General features: G+C 46.2%; 1 protein-coding gene and 1 pseudogene across 14 annotated transcripts in view; both read left to right on the forward strand.

Moving 5' to 3' along the window:
• PIK3CD (phosphatidylinositol-4,5-bisphosphate 3-kinase catalytic subunit delta) overlaps positions 1–27,362 on the forward strand; it is a 62,059-nt gene that overhangs the window by 22,923 nt on the left and 11,774 nt on the right. For 9 of the 14 annotated variants that reach the window (XR_012129974.1, XM_037000140.2, XM_037000143.2 and 6 more), the window contains exons 2-3: positions 8,662–8,780; positions 25,064–25,236. Coding sequence is in view for 13 of the 14 variants with exons in the window: in XM_037000140.2 (XP_036856035.1) it covers positions 25,096–25,236 (141 nt within the window). In the remaining variant the exon portion in view is untranslated. Of the gene's footprint in view, positions 1–6,777; positions 6,915–8,661; positions 8,781–25,063; positions 25,237–27,362 lie in introns of those variants that run through there. The other 5 variants (XM_037000144.2, XM_037000146.2, XM_037000142.2 and 2 more) reach the window with 4 other exon arrangements.
• LOC108390367 (transcription and mRNA export factor ENY2 pseudogene) lies at positions 21,475–22,994 on the forward strand (annotated as a pseudogene).

The raw sequence follows: 27,362 nt of genomic DNA on the forward strand, positions 1-27,362 counted from the left end.
CGACGTGGTGTCCTCCCGAGGATCACATACTAGAACCAGAAACCTAGGACTCCCAGGAGACAGCAAAGAATGTAGTGTGTACCTGGGTGCCCCCCAGCGAGGTCTGCCTAGGAGCCCCCCACCATCTGACTGATCCTTACCTTCACTGACCAGGGTTCCTGATTTTGCAGACAAGGAAACAGATATGGAATGATGAGGAAACTCATCCAAATCTGGATCCGACTCCAGGGCTCGTGCCTTCTGCTGAGAGAACCCACTGCAGCCATGAATGCTTTGGGGTTGATGCTTGAAAGTGAGCATTGCAAACGTGAGCATCATTTTTTCCTCTGCTGCTCCCCCCACACCCGCAAGTCACAGCTCTGGAAGCGTCAACCAAGTCAGACTTTTGGGCTAAGCTTGGGAAATTGACGAAAGAAAGAAGCTCCAGATTCTAATTAACTCTGATTTTTAACTACAGTTAAGCCACTTTTTGAGTTAATGTGGAGGGTTGGTGAGAGTCTTAAAGATTAATGAAAATATGCAAAGATGGAGGAGAACAGGGGCCAGACACACCTGTGATTAGGCTCCCTCGTCCTTCCGCCTTGAGAGTAAAAAGTCGGGGGAACAAAGGGACGGGGAGGGTTATGGGAAAAATTGAAAACTGTCTCTTTTGAGGAGAACTACTTTCCAGAGTCTCCCTGTTTTTACTAAAAGAATTAACAACAAACACTTAATTTTTATTCTTGTCACATCTTTTTTTTTTTTTTTTTTTGGAAAACTTTAAGGAGAATGGATATCATGTCTTCTCTAAATGTCTGATAAAATTCAGTGGTGAATCCATCTGGTCCAGGAGTTTTGTTCTTGGGTACTTTTTTGATGACCGATTCAGTTTCATTGCTGGTAATTGGTCTGTTTAGATTTTCTGTTTCTTCCTGGGTCAGTCTTAGAAAGTTGTACTTTTCTAGAAAGTTGTCCATTTTTTCTAAGTTATCCAGTTTGTTAGCATATAGATTTTCATAGTATTCACTATGTATTCACTTTGTATTTCTGTGGTGTCCATCATGATTTTTCCTTTTTCATTTCTGATTCTGTTTATGTGTGTAGATTTTCTTTTTCTCTTAATAAGTCTGGCTAGGGGGTTATCTATTTTGTTTATTTTCTCAAAGAGCCAGCTCTTGGTTTCATTAATTTTTTTCTATTATTTTATTCTTCTCAATTTTATTTATTTCTTCTCTGATCTTTATTATGTCCCTCCTTCTGCTGACTTTGGGCCTCATTTGTTCTTTTTCCAGTTTCAATAACTGTGAATTTAGACTATTCATTTGGGATAGTTCTTCCTTCTTTAAATAGGCCTGGATTGCTATATACTTTCCTCTTAGAACTGCCTTCACTGTGTCCCACAGAAGTTGGGGCATTGTGCTGTTGTTTTCATTTGTCTCCATATATTGCTTGATCTTTGTTTTAATTTGGTCTTTGGTTCATTGATTATTTAGGAGCATGTTGTTAAGCCTCCATGTGTTTATGAGCCTTTTTGTTTTCTTTGTACAATTTATTTCTAGTTTTATACCTTTGTGGTCTGAAAAGTTGGTTGGTACAAATCTTTCTGAATTTACTGAGGCTCTTTTTGTGGCCTAGTATGTGGTCTATTCCAGAAAACGTTCCATGTGCACTTGAGAAGAATGTGTATCCTGCCGCTTTTGGGTGTAGAGTTCTGTAGATGTTTGTTAGGTCCATCTGTTCTAGTGTGTTGTTCAGTGCCTCTGTGTCCTTACTTATTTTCTGTCTGGTGGATCTGTTCTTTGGAGTGAGTGGTGTGTTGAAGTCTCCTAAAATAAATGCATTGCATTCTGTTTTCCCCTTTAATTCTGTTAGTATTTGTTTCACATATGCTGGTGCTCCTGTGTTGGATGCATAGATATTTATAATGGTTATATCCTCTTGTTGAACTGACCCCTTTATCATTATGTAATATCCTTCTTTGTCTCTTGTTACTTTCTTTGTTTTGAAGTCTATTTTGTCTGATACAAGTACTGCAACACCTGCTTTTTTCTCCCTATAGTTTGCATGAAATATGTTTTTCCATCCCTTCACTTTTAGTCTATGTATGTCTTGGGTTTGAGGTGAGTCTCTTGTAGGCAGCATATAGATGGGTCTTGTTTTTTTATCCATTCTGTTACACTGTCTTTTGATTGGTGCATTTAGTCCATTTACGTTTAGGGTGATTATCGATAGATATGTACTTATTGCCATTGCAGGCTTTGGATTTGTGGTTACCAAAGATTCAAGGGCAACTTCTTTACTATCTAACTGTCTCACTTAACTCACTTATTACGCTGTTATAAACACAATCTGATGATTCTTTGTTTCTCTCCCGTCTTTTTCTTCCTCCTCCACTCTTTATGTGTTAGGTGTTTTATTCTGTACTCTTTGTGTTTCTCTTGACTGATTTTGTGGATAGCTGATTTTAGTTTGCCTTTAGTTGGTATTTGGTTGGTCTACTTCTTTTCCTGTGGTATTATTTCCTCTGGTGACAGCTATTTAGCCTTAGGCATACTTCCATCGAGAGCAGTCCCTTTAAAATACATTGTAGAGATGGTTTGTGGGAGATAAATTCCCTCAAGTTTTGCTTATCTGGGAATTGTTTAATCCCTCCTTCAAATTTAGATGATAATCTTGCCTGATAGAGTATTCTTGGTTTGAGGCCCTTCTGTTTCATTGCATTGAATATATCTGGCCTGTACAATTTCTGCTCAGAAGTCTGATGATAGCCTGATGGGTTTTCCTTTGTAGGTGATCTTTTTTCTCTCTCTGGCTGCTTTTAATACTCTGTCCTTGTCTTTGACCTTTGCCATTTTAATTATTATATGTCTTGGTGTTGTCCTCCTTGGGTCCCTTGTGTTGGGAGATCTGTGGGCTTCCATGGTCTGAGAGACTATTTCCTTCCCCAGCTTGGGGAAGTTTTCAGCAATTATTTTATTTAAAAAAATTAATAAAGTGTCAAAGACACTTTCTATCCCTTTCTCTCTCTCTTCTTCTTCTGGTACCCCTATAATGCGAATATTGCTCTGTTTGGATTGGTCACACAGTTCTCTTAATATTCTTTCATTCCTAGAGATCCTTTATCTCTCTCTGCCTCAGCTTCTCTGTATTCCTGTTCTCTGATTTCTATTCCATTAATAGTCTCTGCCACCTCATCCAGTCTGCTCTTAAGTCCTTCCATTGTTTGTTTCATTACTGTTATCTCCCTCCTGAATTCATCCCTTAGCTCTTGAATATTTCTCTGTAGCTCCATCAGCATGCTTATGACTTTTATTTTGAATTCTTGTTCAGGAAGATTGGTGATTTCAGTCTCACGAAGCCCTCTCTCTGGTGTTTGAGGGATTTTAGACTGAACAAGGTTCTTCTGCCTTTTCATGGTGATGGGAGTGGTTGCCGGCAAGTGGTGTGTGTGTGTGAACTGGGAGAACAAAGTCCCTTCCTGTTTGCTGGTCGCCTTTCCCGTCTCTGCCATCCATGCTGGTTAACTGCACACAGGGAGCAGCCTCTGGGTTAATCCCCTGAGCTGCCATGGGCGGGGCAGCCTTCAAGATAGCTAGGGCACCGGCGGGGGTCACAGGCCAGCACTGCATGTTCTGCCACAAGAGCAAAGCCCTTTGTGCCTCCTGGTCTCTGCACCCGTTTCTGTTGTCTGTGCTGGTCAACTGCATGCAGGGAGCAGCCTCTGGGTTAATCCCCTGAGCTGCTGTAGGTGGGGCGGCCCTCGGGATGGCCTGGGGCACTGGCGGGGGTCATAGGTGCTGCTTGTTCTGCCACGAGAACAAAGCCTCTTTGTGCCTCCCAGACTCTGTGCCGGTGTCCACTGTCTCTACCGGTCAACCACATGCAGGGAGCAGCCTCTGGGTCTGGGCCAATTAGCCACATGCAGGGAGAAGCCTCTTTGCTAAGCTATGTGGTTGGTGTAGACAGGGCTCCCCACTGGCTGTTCTGCAGTAATGACCGGTCAGCCAGTTTGTTTGCAGTGCCGGCAGAGGGGGAAGGAACGGCAGACTGCTTATCGCTACGAGGGACTTTGGAGCTGCGTTGCCACCCAGGGGCTTAGGGCACCTGAAGTTCCTTTAAGTTCCCAGCCTGCTGGGCTGAGTGTGCCAGGACGATTTTGTTCACCTGTTAAACCCTTGTCCCTTTAAGACCTTTGAAGTGCCCACTTTTCTTTTGTCCCAGGGCAGCTGTCTGTGGGAACCTGTTTGCAGTCTCAATCTTGGACCTTACTTTTCTGCTCCTCCAACATCCAGTGCACCATGCAATGTGTGTCTGTGCTCCTGGGGCAGACCACCAGGGCTGGTTACTTAGCAGTCCTGTGCTTCCACTCCCTCCCCACTTTGATTCCCTTCCTCCTGCCGGTGAGCTGGGGTGGGGGGAGTGCCCAGGTCCGCTGGGTCACAGGTTTGTATTCTACCCTTTTCCATAAGATGTTGGGCTCTCGCAGATGTAGCCTGGCTCATGTACTGTATCTTCCCATCACTCTTTTAGGAATAGTTGTATTCACTGTATTTTCAATATATATATGGTTTTGGGAGGAGATTTCCACCACCCTACTCATGCTGCCATCTTGAGAATTGTCCCAGATACCCCACAATTTGAACCCCAAGCCAGACCATTGGGTTCCATAGCTGCTGAGGACCTTGCCTTTGAGTCTGTCTTTCACTCAGATCCATGCTGGCGAGAAAGAGAAGTCTGGGGGCTAGGGAGAAGGGTACCCACAGCTGGGATTGGGGAGTGGAGCCACCTGTCTGCCCCTTGGAAAATCTATTTGGTGGCCTGGCCCTATCCTGTCATTTCCCTTTCCTGATTGGAGGTGGTTGGGTATACCACCCCTCCCCAGCCAGGTGGCTGGCAGAGAACTCCTCTTCTATCTGCCCATCCAAGGTCTGGCTGTGACTTAACAGATGCTTGTTTCTCATCTTGGGAAACCCCCTTGCACTGGGGGTCAAGGGCCTCTTAGCAGAGGCCCCGCTCTCCTCCAGCCGGGTTTAGTCATGGGATCAAGTGCCATTGACTGTCTTTTTGGCTGCACAGCTCTGCTCCCCAGGCTGTGGGCAGGAGAAGGGAAGGGGGAGATAGAGGAAGCTGGCTGAAAGAGCCCTGGGCTGGAGCGCGTGGCACGTGGTGGTCCCCACCTGGTGGCCCACGCTCCACCTTCTCCAGAGAGAGTCAGCCAAGCGCACAGCCCTGCACTTGTGGGTGGGCAAGCGAGGTTCAGTCTTGGAATGTGTGCAAGCGCATGAGTGTCTGTGCTCTCCGTGTCTGTGTCATTGTGTGCATGTCTTTGTGAAAGCGTGCGTCTGTGTGTGTGTCTTTGGACCCTGAGTGAGTGTGAGGGAGTGTGTGACTGTGTCACTGTGTTACATAGTTGTGCCTGTGTGTGAGTATGGCTTTGTGGGTGTGTGTGTTTGACATCTGGGGACTGGAAACGGGGGCAGGACTGCCTTCTCCCCCTCGACCAGCCCCCTTCTCTCCACTTCAGATACCCGGGACACCGGAACCCCAACTTGGACAGGGTTGCTAAGGGTGCTGGGGAAGAGATGCAGAGGTCACTCAGGTCCCGGGACTCCCACCACCCAGCCGCCTGGTCCTCTCATCTCAGGCTTCTTCCGGGGAGCTTCTGCCCGAGTTTCCCCCTTGCCCTCCTCTCCGCTTTCAGAGACGCAGGTGCCGAGGGAGGCGCCTGGGGGCTAGGATGGGCCCTGCCTGGGCGCCTCACCTGGAGCCCTGGACACAGGCGGAGATGAGACAGTCGGGACTTCTAAGGAGCGTCCCACTCTCCACCCCCACGTCTGCCCCGCCGTGTGGGGGGGGGTCACCCCCGAGGTGAGCCTGAACCTCACACTGCCTCCTCTTGCTCTCCACTGCGGCAAAGCTTTACGTCCAGGGCTTTGGACCCCAAAGGGCATTCTGAGGGGACACGTGACAATGCAGGACTAGAAGCGTGTGGGTCCGGCACCAAAGCAAAGTGGTTCTAAAGCGAGCTGTGCTGCTAGGAGGCGGTGGGATTGTGCGCGGACGTGTGTGTATGATTCTTTACCCCCACCCTCCCCCCACAAGCTTCGGTCTTCTCGTTGACTGCCCAATGGCAAACTGCACCCTACAGTGCGGTGCGCCCGGGAGCGTGCAGGGGTTCGCTGCGTTATTGCGCCAGCTCTGTGAAAGACACAGAGCTCCTTGTAACCAATGGACATCGTAGTGAAAGTACTGGGCAAACCCATTTATTTTCCGAATTCGACATGTAAGGGGAGCCCCGATGGAAAGGAAGGCCCAGCGGCCAGGGAACAGACTGCACACCGGGTGTGAGCCCAGAGCCCGGTTTGTGAACCGGGCCCTATGCTCCGCCCTTTCTGGTGACACCCTGGGAACCGGGGAGCGGAAAGAGGTTTGGCGGACGAGCAGCCCTTGCTCACTTTGAGAAAGGCACTTTCTATTCTCTGGTCGCGAGGCGGGAGTGGGGCCAGGCCGGAGTGCGCGCGCCATCCGGGACCCCGCGGCCGTGGATTCCGCTCCCGGCTCCCGGGTCCTGGCCCCAAACCCCCCCGAGGCAGCGGCGGGGGTCCGAGGACTTGCAGCGGCGTGCGCTCCGCCAGCCCGCCCACACTTCGCCCGGCGGGGACTGTGAGAATTTGCGGACGGTGCCCGCGCCGCCGCCAGCCTGGCCCTGCCCGGCCCCGCCCCGCCCGCCGCCGGCCCCGCCCGCCCGGGGCCGCGCCCCTCCGCCGAAGCCCCGCTCGCCCGCTCGGCGCCGCGGGCCTGCCCTCAGGCCCCCCGCGGGCCGCGCGCCGCCGCCCCGAGGCCCGCGCCCTCCCGCCGCTCCGGGACCCGCCCGCCGCGTCCCCTGGGTAACCGTCTCCAGGGAGACCGGGCCCCGCCCCCGGCACCGACACCCGGTACGAACCCACCTGTGCGGGCGTCTGCAGGGTCCCAGTGTCCCCGCGCAGCCCCGCCCCGCCCTGCCCTGGGCTTTGTCCTCCTGGGGCGACGCGGGGTCCCTGGGCGTGAGGGCTGGGGAGGCGGGCGCGCTCCTGGGGCATCCGGACCCCGCAGGGGAGGGCGAGGCTGGGGCCGCGCTCGCGTTGTGGTCCCCCGGCATGGCCGGCTCATGCCCTCCTCTGCTGGTCGCGAAGCATCCCTTTTGTGCCTCCGGGCCCGGGGTCCGCGGTGTCCCGCTGCCGCCCTTGATGTGATGAGCCCGGCCCTCCGCCGGGCTCTGGACGAGGACGCGCCTGTTTACTTGTCAGGACCTAGCGGTTGCCGAGCGCATCCTCCCCTCCCCCTGCCCCCGATTCGGAACGGAGCACCCTGTGCGCTGCCCATTCCTAACATTGCCTCCCAAGCTTTGCCCTTGAACCCGAGGGCTTAGAGGGCGGCAGACCCGGGTCCTGGGGTCCTGGGGTCCTGGGGTCCTGGCCAGAGTGAGGGCCAGAGCAGAAGATGCACCTTCTTCCCGGGGAAGAGCCTCCTCCCTGCCGCCCTCTTGTGAATTCTGCCCCGGCTCCCTATTTCCTGACCCGAATTCCCGAGGACGACTTCCTTCCCTGTCTTCTCTAACTCTTCCTCTCTCGGCTCCATCGTGCTTGCTGCTCCGTCGTTCCTTGTTCTGAAAGTGCTTTCTGCAGACCATGTCACATTTCCCTGTGACAGCTGCTGTTGGCCTCTTGTTAACTCCACTGGTCAGCGATGGAAGCTTTTTCTTCCCCAGCTCCCGGCGCTGACCTCCCCGTCTCTCTGGTGGCAGTGTTTAGAGAGGTCCTGACCGTCCTCCCCGATGCCCAATGAAGGGACCAGCCCAGCCCACATTTCTGGGCTACTGCGGCAGGATCCGTGGGGTGTCCTTCCAGAGACTGGGCTGGCAGCAAGGAGAATTCCTGCTTGGTCTTTGGGAAATGTGTTCTTGGAGTGGACATCTTTTCCGACAGCTTCCTAGCACTGGGCTTTTTGTCTCACGGAGAAGCCAGTGGTTTTGATTTTCTGCTCCTCAGGATCCATCCCTCGCCACCCCTGGTGGGGTCCAGGCAGAAGTCTCCCTGTGTGGAGGTAGCTGTGCCCAGGGCCCCGGGGTAGGGGAAAGGAGTGCGATTCCTACTGCTGGAAGCCAGCTGGCTGGGAGCTCAGGTGTCTTTATCTTTCTGGGGTCAAATTATTTCCAGGAGTGGCCCATAGGGGCTGGGGGGAGAAACACTACAGATGATGCCGTGAGTGCACGGCCCCCTCCCACAACACCCTTCCTTTTCATCTCCAGCCAGCAGGGATAAATCTTCCTTTTTGATGTGATTTGGGTCTTGGATGGGGATCTTCAGTTCACCAACCTGCTTTTGGCAGCCACTGAATGGTACTCAAACCCAGGCTTGGCTCAGATCACTTACTTTGCTTTCAAAAACCAAGCATCTGTACGTACAAATATTCCTGCTTCAGGCACTGGAAATGCTCCTGTGGTTTGCTTTAGTACCACCAAAGGGAGCCGGGGGTGGCATTGACGCAGATGGTGAGAAAAGGCCCATCAAGCAGAATGTGATAGGTCTGCAAAAGCGAAACCTAGATGACACAGTTGCTTTTGAGCTAAAGTCCTGTGAGAGAATGCACAGATTTCTAAGATTCTCTCTTTAAAAAATTTTTTTCTTTTTTTTTTTTTTTCAGAGAGATAAGGAGCTTGGAATCAGGCAAGGGCGGAATGAAGCTCGTTGATTCCAAAGCATCTTTAATCTGCCAGGCAGAAGGGCCTTTGCTGCTGGTCTTTCTTGGACCATTCCAGAGAGGTAGGTTGGCTGAAGGAAACAGATGTGTGGGGGAAGAAGAGATGTTATTTCGTAGATAGGTCAGGAATTTGGAATCTGACATCCCTGACTAGGCAGCCAGAGGAGAACCCTTTGTAGGACTAGAATGCCAAAAGTAAGAGGCTGACCCAGCTTTGCCCAAGGAGCCAACATGGGGAAAGTGAACTAGACCTCAGCCAGCTTCCCAAGAGTGGGATGCCCCTGCCCAGGAAAGGAAGGAATGGCTTTGCTCCGAGGAGCTCCAGAGCCCCTCATGAAGCTGCAGCATTTGATGTGTGACTCGCTGCAGTCATGGTAGAGTTGGGCTGGTCCTGTCTGGGGAGAGAAAACTGAAAACATTCTTCCAGAGGAAGTGGATTGAATTTTATAACTCAGTGTTGCTTCTCAAGGAGTCTTTAGAGGGACATTCTATTTCTCCAGAGAGTTGACAGTTGCTCAAGAGTGTAGGATACTCCTTGGACCTTCTAGGACATAGCCTGGAAGATGAAGGCAGTCCTTTCCTGGTGCAAATGAAGAAACTGAGGTCAGAGGTTGACTGTGGCTGAGCACTGGTTAAGCACCCCATTTGGCATCTGGTGGTAGCTGGGTGGGGCACCAAGCCCCAGATTGGTAGGCCATCTGTGCCATTTGCAAGCAATTTAGGGACTGTGTATTCTCTGGGAGCACAGCACATTTCCCCTCCTCTTGACGCTTGAGCAGCTACCACCCTTTCTGATGGAAAGGGGCATGGGGTAAAAGCATGAGGTCATCCTTGGAGGCTTTTACCCCAACCCCAACCTCATTTTCTCTAGATCTTAATCAGTAGTTTTCATACTTCTTTTTTAATATGACTCCCTTTAAAGAGATAAGAATATTAAGCAGAATTTTTACCTATAAAGCAACTGAAAACAGAATGCCACTGTGGTACCAGTAGAGACTGGCCCTAAATTCCTTCCACTTAGCACCCTACCCCACTCCTACCACCCTCTGAAGGCTCTGGGTGCTTCTGTAGAATCCTAGGACTCCCTGGAACATAGGCAAAAAAAAAAGAAAAAAAAAGATTGTGTAGACCTGTGCTGGGATTAAAGTTTCTTCTATACACGTGTTTACACTACCTTCATTCTTATTTCAGAAAGATAATTTTAATAATAATTTTTAATCCTCATACTTTTTTATTAAGTTATTATTGATATACACTCTTATGAAGGTTTCACATGAAAAAACAATGTGGTTACTACATTCACCCATATTATCATGTCCCCCCATACCCCAATGCATTCACTGCTCATCAGTATAGTAAGATGCCACAGAGTCACTATTTGCCTTCTCTGTGCTATGCTGTCTTCCCTGTGACCCCCTCATACCATGTGTACTAAACATAATACCCCTCAATCCCCTTCTCCCTTCCTCCCCACACGCCCTCCCCCACCCCTGCCCTTTGGTAACCGCTAGTCCCTTCTTGGAGTCTGTGAATCTGCTGCTGCTTTGTTCCTTCAGTTTTGCTTCATTGTTATACTCCACAAATGAGGGAAATCATTTGGCATTTGTCTTTCTCCGCCTGGCTTATTTCACTGAGCATAATATCTTCCAGCTCCACCTATGTTGTTGTAAATGGTAGGATTTGTTTCTTATGGCTGAATAGTATTCCATTGTGTATATGTACCACATCTTTATCCATTCATCTACTGATGGACACTTAGGTTGCTTCCATATCTTGGCTATTGTAAATAGTGCAGCAATAAACATAGGGGTGCATCTGCCTTTTTGAAACTGAGAATTTGTATTCTTAGGGTAAATTCCTAGGAGTGGAGTTTCCGGGTCAAATGGTATTTCTATTTTTAGTTTTTTGAGGAACCTCCATACTGCTTTCCACAATGGTTGAACTAATTTACATTCCCACCAGCAGAGAGTTCCCCTTTCTCCACATCCTCACCAGCATTTGTTGTTCTTAGTCTTTGCTATGCTGGCCATCCTAACTGGTGTGAGGTGATATCTCATTGTGGTTTTTATTTGAATTTTCCCTAATAATTAGTGATGTGGAGCATCTTTTCATGTGCCTGTTGGCCATCTGGATTTCTTCTTTGGAGAATTGTCTCTTCATATCCTCCACCCATATTTTAATCAGGTTATTTGCTTTTTGGGTGTTGAGGTGTGTGAGTTCTTTATGTATTTTGGATGTTAACCCCTTGTCGATATGTCGTTTACAAATACATTCTCCCATACTGTGGGATCCTTTTTGTTCTGCTGATGGTGTCCTTTGCTGTACAGAAGCTTTTTAGTTTGATGTAGTCACATGTGTTCATTTCTGCTTTTGTTTCCCTTGCCCGAGGAGATGCAGGAAGAAGCTGCTCAAGCTTATATTCAGGAGATGTTTGCCTATGTTGTTTTCTAAGAGTTTTATGGTTTCATGACTTACATTCAAGTCTGTGATCCATTTTGAGTTTACTTTCGTGTATGAGGTTACTCATACCTTTTTATTCATAAAACTCTTTAATGGTGAAAATTTATAAAATACAGAAATAAATTGCAAGGATAACTCTTTTATAATCCTCATCACCAAGAGAACCATTGTTTCCTTTGTGGAATATCCTCCCCGACTTCCTCCAGAGAGTCTTCTATGTGTGTATCTTTGGAAAATTGATTTTTATTTATTGTTAAATATTATTATGAACTTCCACATAACTGATTGAATGCATATGTTCATCTCTCTTCTGTTTCAAAAGGCCAGTCAAATGAGAGTAAGGGAATAAAAAGAAGGGTATAAATCTTTATAAAAACATGGGATGTGAGCAAAAGTTTTGAAAGATAGAAAGCAGATGGATGAGAAAGAGGCGAAGCTTAGAACATGGGATGCCCTGTGCTGTGGGAAGCAAGCACAACACCCACAAAGGCTCAAGAATGGGAGCTGCAGAGTGTTCCTGACCATGGTGTCCAGGGTGGGCTGGAAGCAGGAAGACTGGTTGAAAGTATGTGTTGGAGCAACAGGCCCTTCCATCTTCCCACATAGCCTTGTGGCTTCCCCCACTCCAGCCGAAGATGTCGGTCTCCCATAGGCCGTGTTGAGCCGGAGCGGCTCAGGCCCAGCCTGGCGTGGAAGGAGGCTGCGAGGAGAGCAGCTGAGGGCTGGGAAGGCACTGCTTTTGGGAACAAAAGAATTCAGTGCAAGTTTGCATAGGTTGGCTCCCAAAACATGGCAGCCTGGCTCATACCCACCCTCCAGGCAGGGCCTTGAAGAACATCTCTTTAAGGAAACTGACCTCACAAGAAAAATGGCCCTCAGATATGAGACTGAGTGGGACCCTGTGGAACAGCTAGCCTGCTACTTTGTCACTTCACAGTGATACCGGCCAAGCAGCAGCCCTACCGACCTAGCACAGCTTTTACCGCCTTGCTCTCAAATTTGAATGGGCAGCCATGGCTCATTCCACATAGAATGAGGCCTCCGACGTGAAAGAGACCCAAACAAACAGAAGAAAGGTATTCAGGAGTCATCAGTATGTCTCTTTTGAATTAATATTTATAATACAATAATAAAATCTTAGATATTAAAGCTTTGATAGAGGTAAAAAATTCAATAGAATATAGAGTTGGAAGGTTGAAAAATAAATTTCTAGAAAGGAGAACAAAAATACTTCATAGGTGGAAAATAAGAAAGAACAGATAAGACAATTAGAGAATCAGTTTGGGAGGCCCAGTATCCACCTCGCAGGAGCTCAAGAAAAAGAAGGGAGATGAATGGAGAAGCGGAAATTATCAAAGAAACTAGGAAAAAAATCTAGATGTGAAGGAGGTTCTGCATTAAGAATCTCTGAGTAGTACTCAGCACAATGAATAATAAAAGATCCACTACATTAAAATGAGAGATATACTAACATCATCACTAACTTTCAAAACTCCAGAGATAAAAGTTACTAAATCCCACAGAGAAAAAAGAAATGGCTTTAGACATCACGAAAGCAATACCAGCAGCTACAAGTCAATCGAGCAACTCTTTCAAATTCCCAAGGGAAATTAATTCCCAATCCAGAGTTCTGTAATCACCATTCAAGCAAAATAATAGAATAAAGACTTTGTTTGGATACATGTATTTTCAAAAACTTCACACACACGCATACCCACAAGCACCCCCACACACCTACTTTATACCCCTTTTCAAGGAAGCTACTGAGGATGTACTCCACTAAAATGAGAGAATAAACCAAGAGGACCAAGTACTACCATGTGCCATTGTCTCTTGTTCTCCTTTCGCTCAGCTGTCAAATGGCTTTCTATATTTCCTCTGTTATCTTACTTTGAGTCTTGGGAATAGGGAGAAAAACAGAACCAAACACCTACCTCACCGTGGGAACTAAAAGTATTCTCTTCCAAGCCTCTCCTGTAACCAGAACCTGTGCCCTGGGCTTAATTGATGAGATGCACCTATGTCATATTTTGACAGAGAGAGGGATAAAGTGTGTACTATACCCATAGCCACGGAAAGTGTGTACTATACCCATAGCCACGGAGGTAGCAGCAGTGACGGGCTGCGAGTTTGAGTTCTTGGCACAGAAGTGTCAGGGGTACAAACTGGCACCCAGTACTCAGTGGTAATAGCACTTTGCCATCGTGTATGCATCATGGAGTCCACTAGTGTACTACAATTTCATTTGTTTTCTTGTTCAACCTTTTGTTTTTCCTGGAGTTGATACTTGCCTCATCTTTTCATTTGCTTTGTTTTCAATGTACTAATCACTAATTCTTCCTCAAACTCCCCAACAGAACTATGACATGCACAGTGCAGCAGATATGTCAGATGATCTGTCAGCTCCTTCCCTGATTAATCAATGAGAGTTGGCTTTTCACTTGTAACCAAGAAACCTGACTGGTGGAGAGAATGGTGAGGGTGAAGAGAAGCCCCAATACTCCAGCCGGGCAGCTGGTCCAGAGAGCGACCAGGACAACTTGGAGCAAGATGGCCTGGAGGTCATCAAATCCATAGTTTCTTTGATAACTTCTGCTTCTCCATTTATCTCCCTTCTTTTTCTTGAGCTCCTGTGAGGTGGATACTAGGCCTCCTAAACCATTCCTCCCCAAGAGGAATACCTCCAAGAAAAAAAAAAATGAAGCTGATGAATTATTTGACATATTTGGTGTATTATGAGGAGTTTTAAGTTCTCTTGGAGACTTTGGGATAGGATTACATATGCATACATAGACAACAAAATTTAACACGAGGCAACTATCAACATAAAAATAACAAAAAGTTGAACAAGAAAGAAAAAAAATGGTATACTATGTGGCTTGGTTTTGAACAATATTCACATAGTCATAACAGTGTAAGTACTGATGTTTGCAAAAAATTGTCACATAATTATGTCTGGAAGGTGGAGATGACATGCACATGTGTATGTGTGTAGGAAAGCATAAACCCATCTTCTAAGGCAAGAAGCTAAAAGTTCAAATCTAGAAGTACAGATTTAACCTATTATGTAAACCTATTCTAAATAGTAAGCCTTTTATTTAGAAACATAAATACCCAAAGAAACAACTGAAGGTGGAATGATGTGTTTGGATGTGGAGGTCAAGGTACTGATATATATATATATATTTTTTTTGGCTGTGAACATTTTAGTTTTAATTAATTTTTAAAATCCTGTGCTTGCATAGCTTTCAGAGATAGTAAAACTTGAGAGTCATTATCATGACATCCATATCTACCCATGATATCGCTGTTTCCATTTTCTCTATGCTTTCTGAAATGTCCACAAACATATGTTCTCATGATAAAGGTATGGGCATTTTTGGATTCATTTAACATGGGATATTTACAATGTGGTGTGCTGTGCACAGGTGTCATTGTTATGCCTACATTCACTCTTGTTAAGTTAATGTTTGATAATTTACTTAGTCATTTCCTTATTATTTATGATTTGCCAGTTTCACAAATAATACCACACTGCATATCTTTGTTCATACAACTTTTTTTTTTTAACTTTTGAATTGCTTCCTTAGGACAATTCTGAAATTCCCAAAATGACCAGATCTGAGACCATGGATCTTTCTTGATCTTGATGTGTAGTGTTACGGGATTCCCCTTGGATAGGCCATGAACTGAGCATCATAGGAGATAGTTAGGACAGGATTTTGGGGGGCCCTTTTTTTTTCTGATGACAACAGATGTCTGTTTTGTTTTGTTTTGTTTCTTTTTTCCATATAGAACAGAATTTCTAGAGATCCACACCTCTCTTCTTTGATGTCTTTCTTGGTTTTCCCCCACTGAGGACTTCTTTCCTTTTTAAATATTCAGATTAAAAGTTGATCATATGGCCTCAAGGGGGGAGACACATTTAAAATGGGTGAGTTAAACAAGAAGAAATAAACGCCTAAGGAAGCAGAAATGGATAGACAAAGAGGAGGACAGCTCATGTCCTCAGCTGACCTTCCACTGAGGTGTGGGGTGCCTTCTGCCTGACTTCGGAGCCCCTTGTTATTTCATCCATTTCCTGCAGCAGGAGCTCAGGGCCTCAGGCCCCCAGACAAGCCCTTCCTTCCTAGTCATTGGCATGGTCTTCAGGATGTCCTACTGGCTTGGCCTCTGGCTTCTGGAAATTTCTTTCCCATTCCCTTTTGGACACATGTCCCTGCAAACTGCCCACTACTGGACAGTAGCTTTGTATAGGTGAAAGCGAATTTCCCACCTGCACGGGATTTGCAAGACCCCCTTTTGCTGTGGCTGACAGCTGCAGTGGAGGGGGACACTCTTCCTGCCCTGGACACTGGGGCAGGTGGTGCACCGTGAAGGGGCTGCTGTTAGAGCAGGCCTCCTCTGGAGACGCACTGAAGTGGGTCCTACGACAGGTTTTGCATTTTGGAAGACAGGCACATCTATTCTAAATTTGCCTTTTGAGCCCAGACTATTCCATTTTCCTTCTGGTCTGTAGCTTCAGCTCTTTGAGAAGGTTCTGAAGGACAGGAAGCGTCAAGGCCAGGGTGCTGGGATACCTGCTCCCCCGCTGTTCAGAGAGAGGATCAGGTGCTCTGTGCTGGCAGGGCCCCAGCTTTCCTCATTAATCCAGCCCTACCAGCTCCTGCCTGGGGCCCTCGCCTGATTGGATTCCCACTCCCATTCTTGCATCACTCCCTTCCATGTTTCTCATAGCAGCCAAAACAATCTTCTTTGTAAAGTATAAAATCAGGCCTTATTAGTCCCCTGCTTGAAACCCTCGGATGACCTGCCATTACAATAACAAAGCCTGGGCCCCACCTAGGCTACAAGGCCCTGCAGGCCTGCCTCACTGCGTCTCCAGGCATTTCCTGGTCTGGCCTGTGGCTCCAGCTACCTGGTCTCCGCCTCCTGGCCTTTGCGCTTCCCATTCTAGCTGCGTAGGACAGTTTCACAAATCTTTGCTGGATCCTTCTCTTCTTTTGGGCCTCAACTCCAATATGACCTTCCCTGACTAAGGTCCCTTCCCTGACCTGCCATCCAAAGAACCTCCCCGCGAGCCCTTTTTTATGACATCCTAACTCTTTTACTATCTCAAATCATTTTGTTCATTTTTCTTTTTCTTTTTTTTTTTTCTCCTATTAGACTGAAAACTCCTTAAGAGCAGGGATGGACCATCCCTCCTCTGGTGGGCATATTCCCTGAAGCACACAAAAAAATGTGCTGAATGAATGAACAGCACTTGGGGCCTGCAGCCTTCTGGGCCCAGGAGGGGCCCTTCATGTTATTTTTCCTGAGGGTCTCCAGGACAATGTGGTGATTGAAGAATCTCTGGGCTTTTCCTGGCAGCCAGAGCAGGAGGTGGTTTCTAGAAAGCTCCTTTTAAGGTGCACGTCCAGGAGCTTGTTGGGAAGTGAGCCCTCTGGGTAAAGCACCTTTGGACTTGGCCTCTGAGGTGCCCGCTTGTACTCACTTTCCATATATGCTGGGCAATAGGAGAAGTGTCCGTTTCATTCCCAGTGGGAGAGTGGCTGGGAAACAGAACACTTGACTACAGGGGCTTTTCAAGGCTGAGAAGTGCCTGAAAATACACCCAGGTCAAGAGGCCCGGTGTGGACTCCGCTCTGTTGAGCGCAGTGCAGGAGGCCAGCTTGTGCGGCCCCCTGCCCTTTATCCTGCCCATCTCCTTTCCCCCTGCCTGGGTTGGTGGTGGATACCTGGACTGTGTGTGAAACCACCTTCTAAAGGTTTCTGAGGCGCCTTCTCTTGGGCTGTTCAGGCTGTAACTTTGGCCCTGAGATCCAGGTGTTGGACAGATATTTTGTCCTAGAGTTAAAAGAACTCTGTAGACAGATTCATAGGAATAACTGGGGGCACCTTAGGCTTGTTCTAGAGTAATGTGTGAAGGGGCATGGCACGTTTTGCCCGGCACCCTCAGGGAGGAGGATGTTTATCGCTCGGATAATCAGGACACAGCTTCCCTTTTTTCCCTTGCTGCCCTCCCTGCACAGATCCTGCTAAGAGTGACTCACGTGTTCCCTTGGGAAGCCATTCCCCAGGGCATGTGACTGTAGCGCCAAAGAGCCTGTCTTCACATTGACAAAGGCTGGGCCACAGCTCCCAGTCAGTGTCAGCCACATTTTGCCTTTGAGGAGATGTGGAAGTCTTAACAGACTCAGCAAACACCGGCTCAGAGCCCCACCGTGGTGCAGTTTCAAAAGGAATGAAAGGGGCTCTTCTGGAGTCCTGAGCGTGGGATAAGCCACCAGCTGGCATGCCGGCCAGCCCAGGAGGACTGCAGCCTCATTCCCGGCCTGCAGGAAGCCTGTGTGGCTCTGGGACACTGCGCCCCCGGCCTGCCTTCTCCCTTAGACGTGACTGAGGGCCCCCAGGCACTCCCGGCCATTGGATCCATACAGGCTTTTTTCAAAATGTTTGGAGAAACTGCTCTGCTGGCTGCTCAGGACTCAGGAGGTCGGAGCCTTAAGACATTCATGGCTGGAGAAGCTGTGCTTCAGCCTTGAGTCAGAGGAAGTGCATCTAAGTGGGAACGCCCCCCGACAACTTAACCAAAGGACTGTGTGGTCCCGTGACAGACCCTCAGCTGGGCCCTGCTGCCACACACCTGTTCTGTGAATTGTGCTTCCCAGAAGTGGAAAGTTGAAAGGAATTGAGCCCCATCTTGTCCAGTTTCCTGTGGTATTTTATTAACAACTCAGATATGGACAGAGAGAGAGAAGTCTGCCACAAGATTCTGGACAGCTCGGCGAGGAAGGCTTGCTTGTGGCTCACCTTTGGTTGATGCCACCCTAGTGCCTGGAGGGTGGTGCTGGTCCTCGCTTACCATCTAGGCCATCTTGCCTGCACCCACGCCTCCACATCTGTGTGTAGCTTACTGACCCCAGATTATATCTCTGTGACCCTGGAGACCTCTCCCCTGAGCTCTGCACTGGGGACGCTACCCTGGGCTGTCGACACGGAGATACTCAATGAGCAGGCCAGATGCAGTAGCCTGAGAGGGAGCTCTGGCTGTTTCACTGCCCCTGGGTCTCTTGCACTGCCCGTCTCAGTCAATTCCACCACCCATACAGTCTCCTAGTCCCAAACCTGGCTGCCATCCTTACTTCCTCATTACCCTGATCTGATGCACCTATGCCTCTAAATACATCTCAACTCCCTTCCTCTTTCCAGCTCCTTCTCCTTCTCCTGGTTTGAACCAGATGTGTGGCAGCAGGGCCCACTGAGGGTCACTGGGGGCGGGAGCCTCCGCACTCTCTCCCACTCTCATGCCTGCGTCTCTCCAGCCCTTCTGCACCCTAGCCAGTGGCATCATTTCAGATGCAAATCAGATCCCCTGGCTCCCTTGTCTAAAACTTCCTCCAGAGCCACCCATCACTTAGAGTGAAACCCAGGTGCCCTCCCCTGCTGGCTTCTTCAAGCACCCCATCTCACCGCCTGCGCACTGCTCCAGTGGCCATGTCCCACCTTTATCTCATGTTGGTCCTCTGATCCAGTGTTCTTTCCTCGGAGGGGCTTTTCCTGGCCTCCCCCCGTGGAGGGCATGGCTCTCTGTAGCACTGCCATCCGGCACCCTGCCCTTGACCACGTTGATACAAAGCGTGATCATCCTCCTTACCTGCCACATCTTGCGAACCAGTATCTCCCCTCGTAGAGGTTTAAGGAAGGGACCTTGTGTCTCATTCACCGCTGTGTCCCCAGCACTTTGCCTGACTCCTGGCACTTAATAAATACTGTTGAATAAAGTAAGCCATCTCAGACTGAGTCATATATACAAAATATCAAATCCAGTAATATGTGAGTGCCAGTTATTTCCATGAAATGAAATTGCCGACAATAATTGTGAATTCCCATATTTAGATTCAGGAAATTTGTGTTTCTGTAGAGGCTGGGAGAACCTGACTTACTGTGAGAAATGTCTGGAGGGTCAGCCACTAATGAGCTCAGTGATATGGCCACCGAAGGACTTTCTGGTGGGGGCAGGGGGAGCCTCATACACTTTCAGGCCAAGTAAATGGGAGTTCAATTCCCAGAACATTCTTCTTTGTTGGCCTGTCAGTTCCCATTTTGGGATCTTGTTTTCTCGGAGTACAAACTTTGACGAAAGAGTCTAAAGCCTGTGTTGTAGGGAAAACAGAGGGACCGTGGCCATCATCCGGCAGAAGAGCCACCACAACTCTGTGTGCCTCTAGATGGCGACACGCAGGAGAGGGGTTGACTTTTAGAGGCAGGCCGATTTCCAAGCAAAGAGCTTTCTAAACACTAGAAACTTCCCAAATTGGAATGTGCTACTGCATTTGTGGAAATAGATACCTTCAGCTGCAAGTGACAGAAAACCCACCTCAAGCTGCTCTAAGTTAAAAAAAATAAAAAGGCAGTGGGTATTTTTTAGTAGACAAAACCAAAATATCCAGGGATGGTGTAGCTTCAGGCATGGCTGGACCCAGAGACTCACAGGATGCTCCGCGTGTACCCTCCACGCTGAGCTCTGCTCTCCTCCATGTTGGTCTTTCCTCAGGTTCTACCCCAAGGGCAGCAGGTGGTCACCAGCAGCTGTAGGTAAATACTCTTTATCTTTCCTGCTACCCTAGGAGGACATACCCAAAGAAGTCAGGATGTCACAACCCACTGAAGTGACATGATATCCACATGCCTGTCCAGGAATCACTATAGCCTTGAGATGATGTACAGTGATTGGCTGGGCCTAATTCCCATTCCCATTCCCATTCCCATTTTCCATCCAATCCCTGTGGCTGGGGGGAAGTTCAAGGGCTCTGATTGGTTGGTCCTGGGTTTCAGGCCCCTCTGGTGGCCAGAAGTGAAGTCAACCCATCTGAACCACTTGGATTGAGGGTATGCCGAGTTTGTGAAAAGTCCTCAGTATCTAGATCAAGAAACTGAAAATTAAGGGATTTATATCCAAAATACATAAAGAACTTATATGCCTCAACACCCCAAAAAACAAATAACCCAATTAAAAAATGGACAGAGAACCTGAACAGACACTTCTTCAAAGAAGTACAAATGGTCAACAGGCACATGAAAAGATGCTCTACATCGCTAATCATCAGGGAAATGCAAATTAAAACCACCGTGAGATACCACCTCACACCAGTTAGAATGGCCACTGTCCAAAAGACAAGAAACAACAAATGCTGATGAAGATGTGGAGAAAAAGGAACCCTCCTATACTGTTGGTGGGAATGCAAATTGGTGAAACTGCTGTGGAAAGCAGTATGGAGGTTCCTCCAAAAACTAAAATTAGAAATACCATTTGACCCAGGAATTCCACCCCTAGTAACGTACCTGAAGAAAACCAAATCCCTAATTCGAAAAGATAATATGTAACCCTTGTGTTTATCGCAGCACTATTTGCAATAGCCAAGATATGGAAGCAACCTAAGTGTCCATCAGCAGATGAATGGATAAAGATGTGGTGCATATACACAATGGAATATTACTCAGCCATAAGAAGAAAACAAATCCTACCATTTGCAACAATGTGGATGGAGCTAGAGGGCATTATGTTCAGTGAAATAAGCCAGGCAGAGAAAGACAAATACCATATGATTTCACTTATTTGTGGAATATAAAAACAAAGCAAAACAGAAGGAACAAAACAGCATTAGATTCAAAGACCCTGAGAAGTGACTAATGGTTACTAAGGGGGAGGGGTTTGGACGAGTTCAACAGGGAGGGGGATAAAAGGGCACAATAATTCACAATCACAATATAAATTGATCATGGAGACTTTTGAACCACTATGATGTACATCTGAAACCAACATAAGATTGTATATTAATGATACTTTAAAAGATATATATAAAAACAATAATAATATAGGTTCGTCATGGGAATGGTAGTACCGCATGGAGAATATAGCAATGATTCTTTAACATCTTCCTATGTTGACTAATAGGTAGGAACTGCACTAGTGGGGGTAAGAATTTAATAATATGGGTAACTGTTGAACCACTGTGTATGTACTTGAAACTAATATAAGATTCTATATCAATTAAAAAAGAAAAGCACAGGAAAAAAAATTGCCAGCACCCAGAAGCTCCTCATTCTCCTTCCCCTGGGGTAACTGCCCTCCTCCAGGGGGAAACCATCTCTTCTTCTGCCAACATAAATCAGTTCTGCCTGCGTTCTCTATATAATCAGAATCTTGAGCACATATTCTTTTGTGCCTAACTTCCCTTGTTCAGCTTTATTTTTGTGAGGTGCATTTATATTGTTGTATTTGTAGTTTATTAATTCACATTCTCCCAAATACCATTCCACTGGGAGAAGATACCACAATTTATTTTTCATTCTATTGCTGATGTGTGTTTGGGAAGTTTCCAGTCTGGAGCTATCATGAACAACAATGCTGTAGACACTTTTGTATGCATCTTTTGGTGCATATATACTCATATTTCTGGTGAGTATACACCTAGGAGTGGAATTAATTGCTGGCAGGAAGACATACGTGTGTTCAGCCTTAGCGGATACTGCCAAACAGATCTTCAAAGTGGCTGTACCAATTCACATGGTTCTAGGTGGAGGATGCATAGTTCTAAAGCCCCAAATTAGCTGGCTCTGTCCCACAGGTACTGCAGAATGATGAGTCCCATCTTCATCAAGAGTTGGGTCTTGATTCTGGCTGCACCCTGGTCCCACAAAGAAAAGGAGTTCCTGCTTTCTTCTGCCCTGACTCTGGCATTTGATTCTATCCTGCCCACACCATCCTGAGTCTGCCTCTTGTAGGAATAAGTGTTTTCCCTGAGTCCCAGATGGGTGAGTGGAGTCATAGGTGTCATTTCTGTAGTGCGAAGGGGCAGGGGAACGGGTGTGCATTTGTCTGGAGCCCTGTCCCTTTGGCTAGAGTCCTGGGGGAGCTCACACCACATGTGTTTTACTCAGCCTCAGGATTGAGTGGCCCCTGACTTCCCGAGCTCAGCCAAAACACATTAAGCATTGTAAGTGGATCTCCAGGATTTCTGACTGTCCCCCATATTTTCAATCAAAAAGAAAGCCTTTGACCTTGCCATGCTCAGAAAGAGGAACCCAAACTAGGATGTGGTTTTACAATCGGAGGAAGTGGATTCCAACAGTGGTAACATGGTAGCTCCAGTGATGTGTGTGTCCTGCTGCTCAGAGCTGCTCCTGCATCCAGCTGAGAGTGAGGCCGGGTCCAAATGGTAAAGCCGCCAAGAGGATGGCTCTTAAATGAATTATTTTCTCTCAACTATTTTTCAAAGTCATTTAAATCTAGGATGATGTGACCTTAGTTTAGGGTAGAGAAGTATTTTTTTTTCTAAAGAATAAAAATGATAAAGCATAAGGGAACAGATTCAACTACATCAACATTAAAACCTTCTGCTCATCAAAAAGCCACCATAGAGGGCTGGGCAGCCGAAGAGTGTGGTAGGTAACAGTCGTCAGTGCAAGGGTCATTTTGTCACTGCCAAGGGACAGCTCTTGCCTGTGGTGTTGGTGGCTAGCAAGATGAACAAAGATGCACCAATGAGAGCAGCGATTAACCAAAAGTCGATAGGAGCTGGAGAAAGAGAACATCTCAGAGGTGCCAAGAGCAAAGTTAATTGAATGTGGTCAGAAGGACCAATTGAGGCCCACAGTGAAGAAAGAGGTCATTAAAGGACCAGAACACGTTACTGCTGATGACTTAGTGGGCTAAAGTCATACCAAAACACAGAGCCCTGGCACCTGACAGTGGAAAGAAGATGCCCCTACAATGAATAAGAACATTCCTTGCTCAGCATGCCAGCCTTTGAGATGGAATTTGATTGTGTTGTTTTGTGGTTTCATTTCTGAAAATAGACTTGCTGTAAATTAGGAATCAATTTCCCAAAATGAAATCATTTTTTGTATGATGGTATACAATTTTCAGTAATGATATATACATTGTATTGCTTTTTTTTCCCTAAACGTGTTATTTTAATAAATATCTCATGAATGAAAAAAGAAAAAAGACAACATAAACACAATGAAAAGTTGACTCCGACTTGAAGACATTTTCAACTCATTTAATCAACAAAGGAATTTGGTCTAGAGTATGTAAGGAAATGCTACAAACCAATAAGAAAAAGACAACCCCATGGAAAAATGGGCAAAGTTTAAAAGCAGACTATTTGCAGAAGGTAAACATTTTACGAGTATTCAGGGAAATGCAAATTAAAACAAGGGAGCATTTCATGCCCATCAGATTGGTGGAAATGAGTAAAGTTGACAATACCGAGAGCTGGTAAAGAAATCACGCACAAGGAAGCACTTCCATTGCTAACGGGCACCACCGTTTAACTTTGGTAGTCACTAACATGGTTATACCTACGATCCAGCAATTCCGCTCATGGATATACACCCTGGACTTGTGCTGTCCAGTGTGGCAGCCACCAGCCACGCGTAGTTCACAAGCACTAGAAGCGTGACAGTGTGATTAAGCAACAGAGTTTTTAAGCATTTTATTTCATTTTAATTCATTCAGATATAAGAATTGATATCCAATTCATGTATTGGAAAACTTTTAAGTATATTTGCAACAACTTGAGTCTGTGAACCTACTTTTTTTCCTGTAAATTATATGAGATCTACATACATATGAAGTATTTCTGATGAAACTCTAGTGTTCAAAATTGCCATTTGCTCTAAGTGTAAAAAATACACACCAGATTTCAAAGACTTAATATCAAAAAAAAGGATGTAAAATATCTCCAGACTGTGCCATCACATCTGGAATCACACCCCATCCACAGACACTTAGACAATTTTTCTATTACATATTGAAATGACCACATTTTTCATATTTTGGGTTAATAACATATTAGTAAGCTTAATTTTTAGTTTTTTTTTCACTTTTTTCCTTAATGTAGCTACTGGCAACTTTGACATTACACATGTAGTTCAAATTATATTTCTCTTGGGTAGCACCTATCCAGATTCGGACATGTACATAGGGAGATGTGTGTGAGAATATATATCATAGCGTTTGTAATAACCAAAAAGAGTAGAAACAAACCTTAGGGTTCATCAACAAGAGAAAGGGTAAATAAATGGTCGTTTATTTACACAGTGAAATGCCATGTGAGAGTTCAAGGAAGTGTAGCTGTATCTGAGAAATCTCTGTTGAGTGGCCAAAGCAAGTTGCAGAAGACTCATTATTCATACAAAGTGTTAAAATGTGCAAAAATATTAGAAATTATCTGTGGATACATATGAATAGAATGAAAGCATAAAAAGTCATGGAAATTATAAACAACCAGAATGCAGGAGGGTGGTAACCTGGAGTGGGAGAGAGATACTCAAAGGCCTTTAATTGGGTCTGTAACATTTGGTTACTTCGTGGGGAGTGGGTGGGACTGGCTTTAGCCTGACTGAGATATTTCAACAAATTGTTTGATGGCCAAAGCCATTTTTAAGCCACCTGGTTTCTGGAGAAAGTTCCAAAGAACTGCAGCCCTGGGTCCTTCTCAAGTCCTTGGTTGTCTGACCACCGATCCTGCCAATTCCCACGCTTGCCAGCTAGTGGCCATGGCGGGGTTTCCCAAATATGTGTGTTCCTGAAAAAAAAATTTGGAATGGGTCTGTTGGTGTCTTGGATTGGGGCCATTGCCTGGAGGATGCAGAGTGCCCACCTGTGATGGGAGGCAGCTCAGCCAAGCGGGTGGCCTGGGGTAGCAGGAGCCACCGGTCACCCCTGGCCGGATGAGGCCCATCAGGAGAAGAGCTTTGGGTGCCTCTGTCATGAGCCTCCTGCTGTCCAAGGTCCTGACATCCTGTTTCCCACAGTGTCCTTTCCAGGGACTCGCTCCTGGGGTGGCTCATTTTGCCTTTGCTTCCTTTTCAGCACAGCTGGGGTCTGGGAAGTGAAACAGCAGGATGCCCCCGGGGGTCGACTGCCCCATGGAATTCTGGACCAAGGAGGAGAGTCAGAACGTGGCGGTCGACTTTCTGCTGCCCACAGGAGTCTATCTGAACTTCCCTGTGTCCCGAAATGCCAACCTCAGCGCCATCAAGAAGGTACCATCTTGACCTTAAACTAATCCTCAGAGCTTGAACTCAGAAAGACTGTAATGCTCACACGCATAGTTTCTCCCAATTTGAGATCATCGGATACAAACTTTAAAAGGTACACATAATATCCAGGAGTTGTTTAAAAACGTTCGGTTAGTGTCCACCTGGTGTCCTGAATTCAGCTCACCCTTCATCAGTAGGGTCTCCATGGCGTGGCTGCGGGGCGTGGCTGCGGGGCGTGGCCCCCCGGTGGCCTTTCACTCCTTCCATGACTGTGCCATCACGTCTGGGATGAACCCCATCCACAGATACTTAAGAGTTTTACTGGTCTTTGTCTTTAGAGCTGTCATCATATACTAAACATCATCTCTGGAAATAGTTTTTGGTTTCATTGAATGATTTCCAGGTGGATTACTGAGTCCAAGGATTAGACATCTGGGTGTATTTGGTAGATACTCTCCTTCCACCCTTCTAAGGGCTTATTGCCAAGTGTGGGATTTAAAGTCAGCCAGAAGGCAAGACCTTAGCTCAGAATTTTAAAAGCTATACTTGAGAGCTGGGAAAAAAAGGAAAAAAGCAATGGATTATCCCTGAGTTTTCTGGGGTTTTTAAAAATCTTTTTTTCCTGGGAGATTTCTTTTAAATATACATTTTTTCCATTTCAAAAGTAATAAAGACATATTCAAATTTAGGAAACAAAGGAAAAATATAAGGGGTGGGGGGGCAGGTGAAATAGGCAAAGGGGATAAAGAGGTACAAACTACATATTATAAAATAAATTCATCACAGGGATGGAATACAACATAGGCAATATAGCCAATAATACTGTAGTACCTTTGTGCGGTGACCCATGGTAACTCCACTTATGGTAGTGAGCATTTAGTAATGTATATAATTGTTGAATCACTATGTTGTTCATCTAAACAAATATAATACTGTATAACAACTGTATTTCAATAAAAAATTTTTGTGATTAAAATTTTTAAAAAAGGAAAAGGGAAAAACCAATTGTGATCCAGCCGTATGGGGCGACCACAGTTAGCACTTGGACTGTTGCCTGTTAGCTTTCCTATGTAGTTGTTTTTTTATTTTTTATTTTTTTTTATTTTTGAGAGGGCACCTCTCATATTTATTGATCAAATGGTTGTTTACAACAATAAAATTCTGTATAGGGGACTCAATGCACAATCATTAATCAACCCCAAGCCTGTCAACATTGCCCAATCTTCTGAAGCATAACGAACAAGTTCTTACATAGTGAATAAGTTCTTACATGGTGAACAGTGCAAGGGCAGTCATCACAGAAACTTTCGGTTTTGATCACACACCATGAACTATAAACAATCAAGTCAGATATGATTATTCATTTGATTTTTATACTTGATTTATATGTGAATCCCACATTTCACCCTTATTTTTTTTTTTAAATAAAATGCTGAAGTGGTAGGTAAATGCAAGATAAAGATAGAAAACATAATTTAGTGCTGTAAGAGGGCAAGTGTAAATGATCAGGTCTGTGCCTATAGACTAAGTATTAATCCAAGCTAGACAAGGGCAGCAAAACATCCACGGATGCAGAAGATTTCTCTCAAAGCAGGGGGGATGAGGTTCTGAGCCTCACCTCTGTTGATCCCCAAATTCTCACCTGATGGCCCCCCTGCGACTGTGCCTGTCTTAGGTTGTTCCTCCCTTGAGGAATCTTACCCGTCTCTGGCTAACCAGCCATCTTCCGGGGCCATACAGGGAAATGTAAATTTGGTGAGTGAGAGAGAAACAATATTCTTTGAAAAGGTTAGCTTTTTACTTCACTGCAGATTTATGCCCTGTGGCTTCTGTGCCCAGCACTTGCCTTGAGGTATCTTTACCGCTTGGAAGAATTATGATACTTGGTAATTTTAAATATGAGGCACGAATTCTTCTAAAGGACTGTAATTAGGAAGGAAGAAGAAAAGCTATAGAAGTAGCAGATGAAAGAAAACATGGGAAGATTGATTATTTCTTTGACATAACTTCTTGTAGAGTAACATAAGCCTGTATAGGTAGGTTTTAACAAACTACTAATTAGATTGCATACACACATTAACAGAATAGGAATACAGATACATAACAAAAGCAGACCGACAATTACCAGC

The sequence above is a fragment of the Manis javanica genome, chromosome 4 (assembly GCF_040802235.1).
Source record: "Manis javanica isolate MJ-LG chromosome 4, MJ_LKY, whole genome shotgun sequence".
Taxonomy (NCBI): Eukaryota; Metazoa; Chordata; class Mammalia; order Pholidota; family Manidae; genus Manis; species Manis javanica.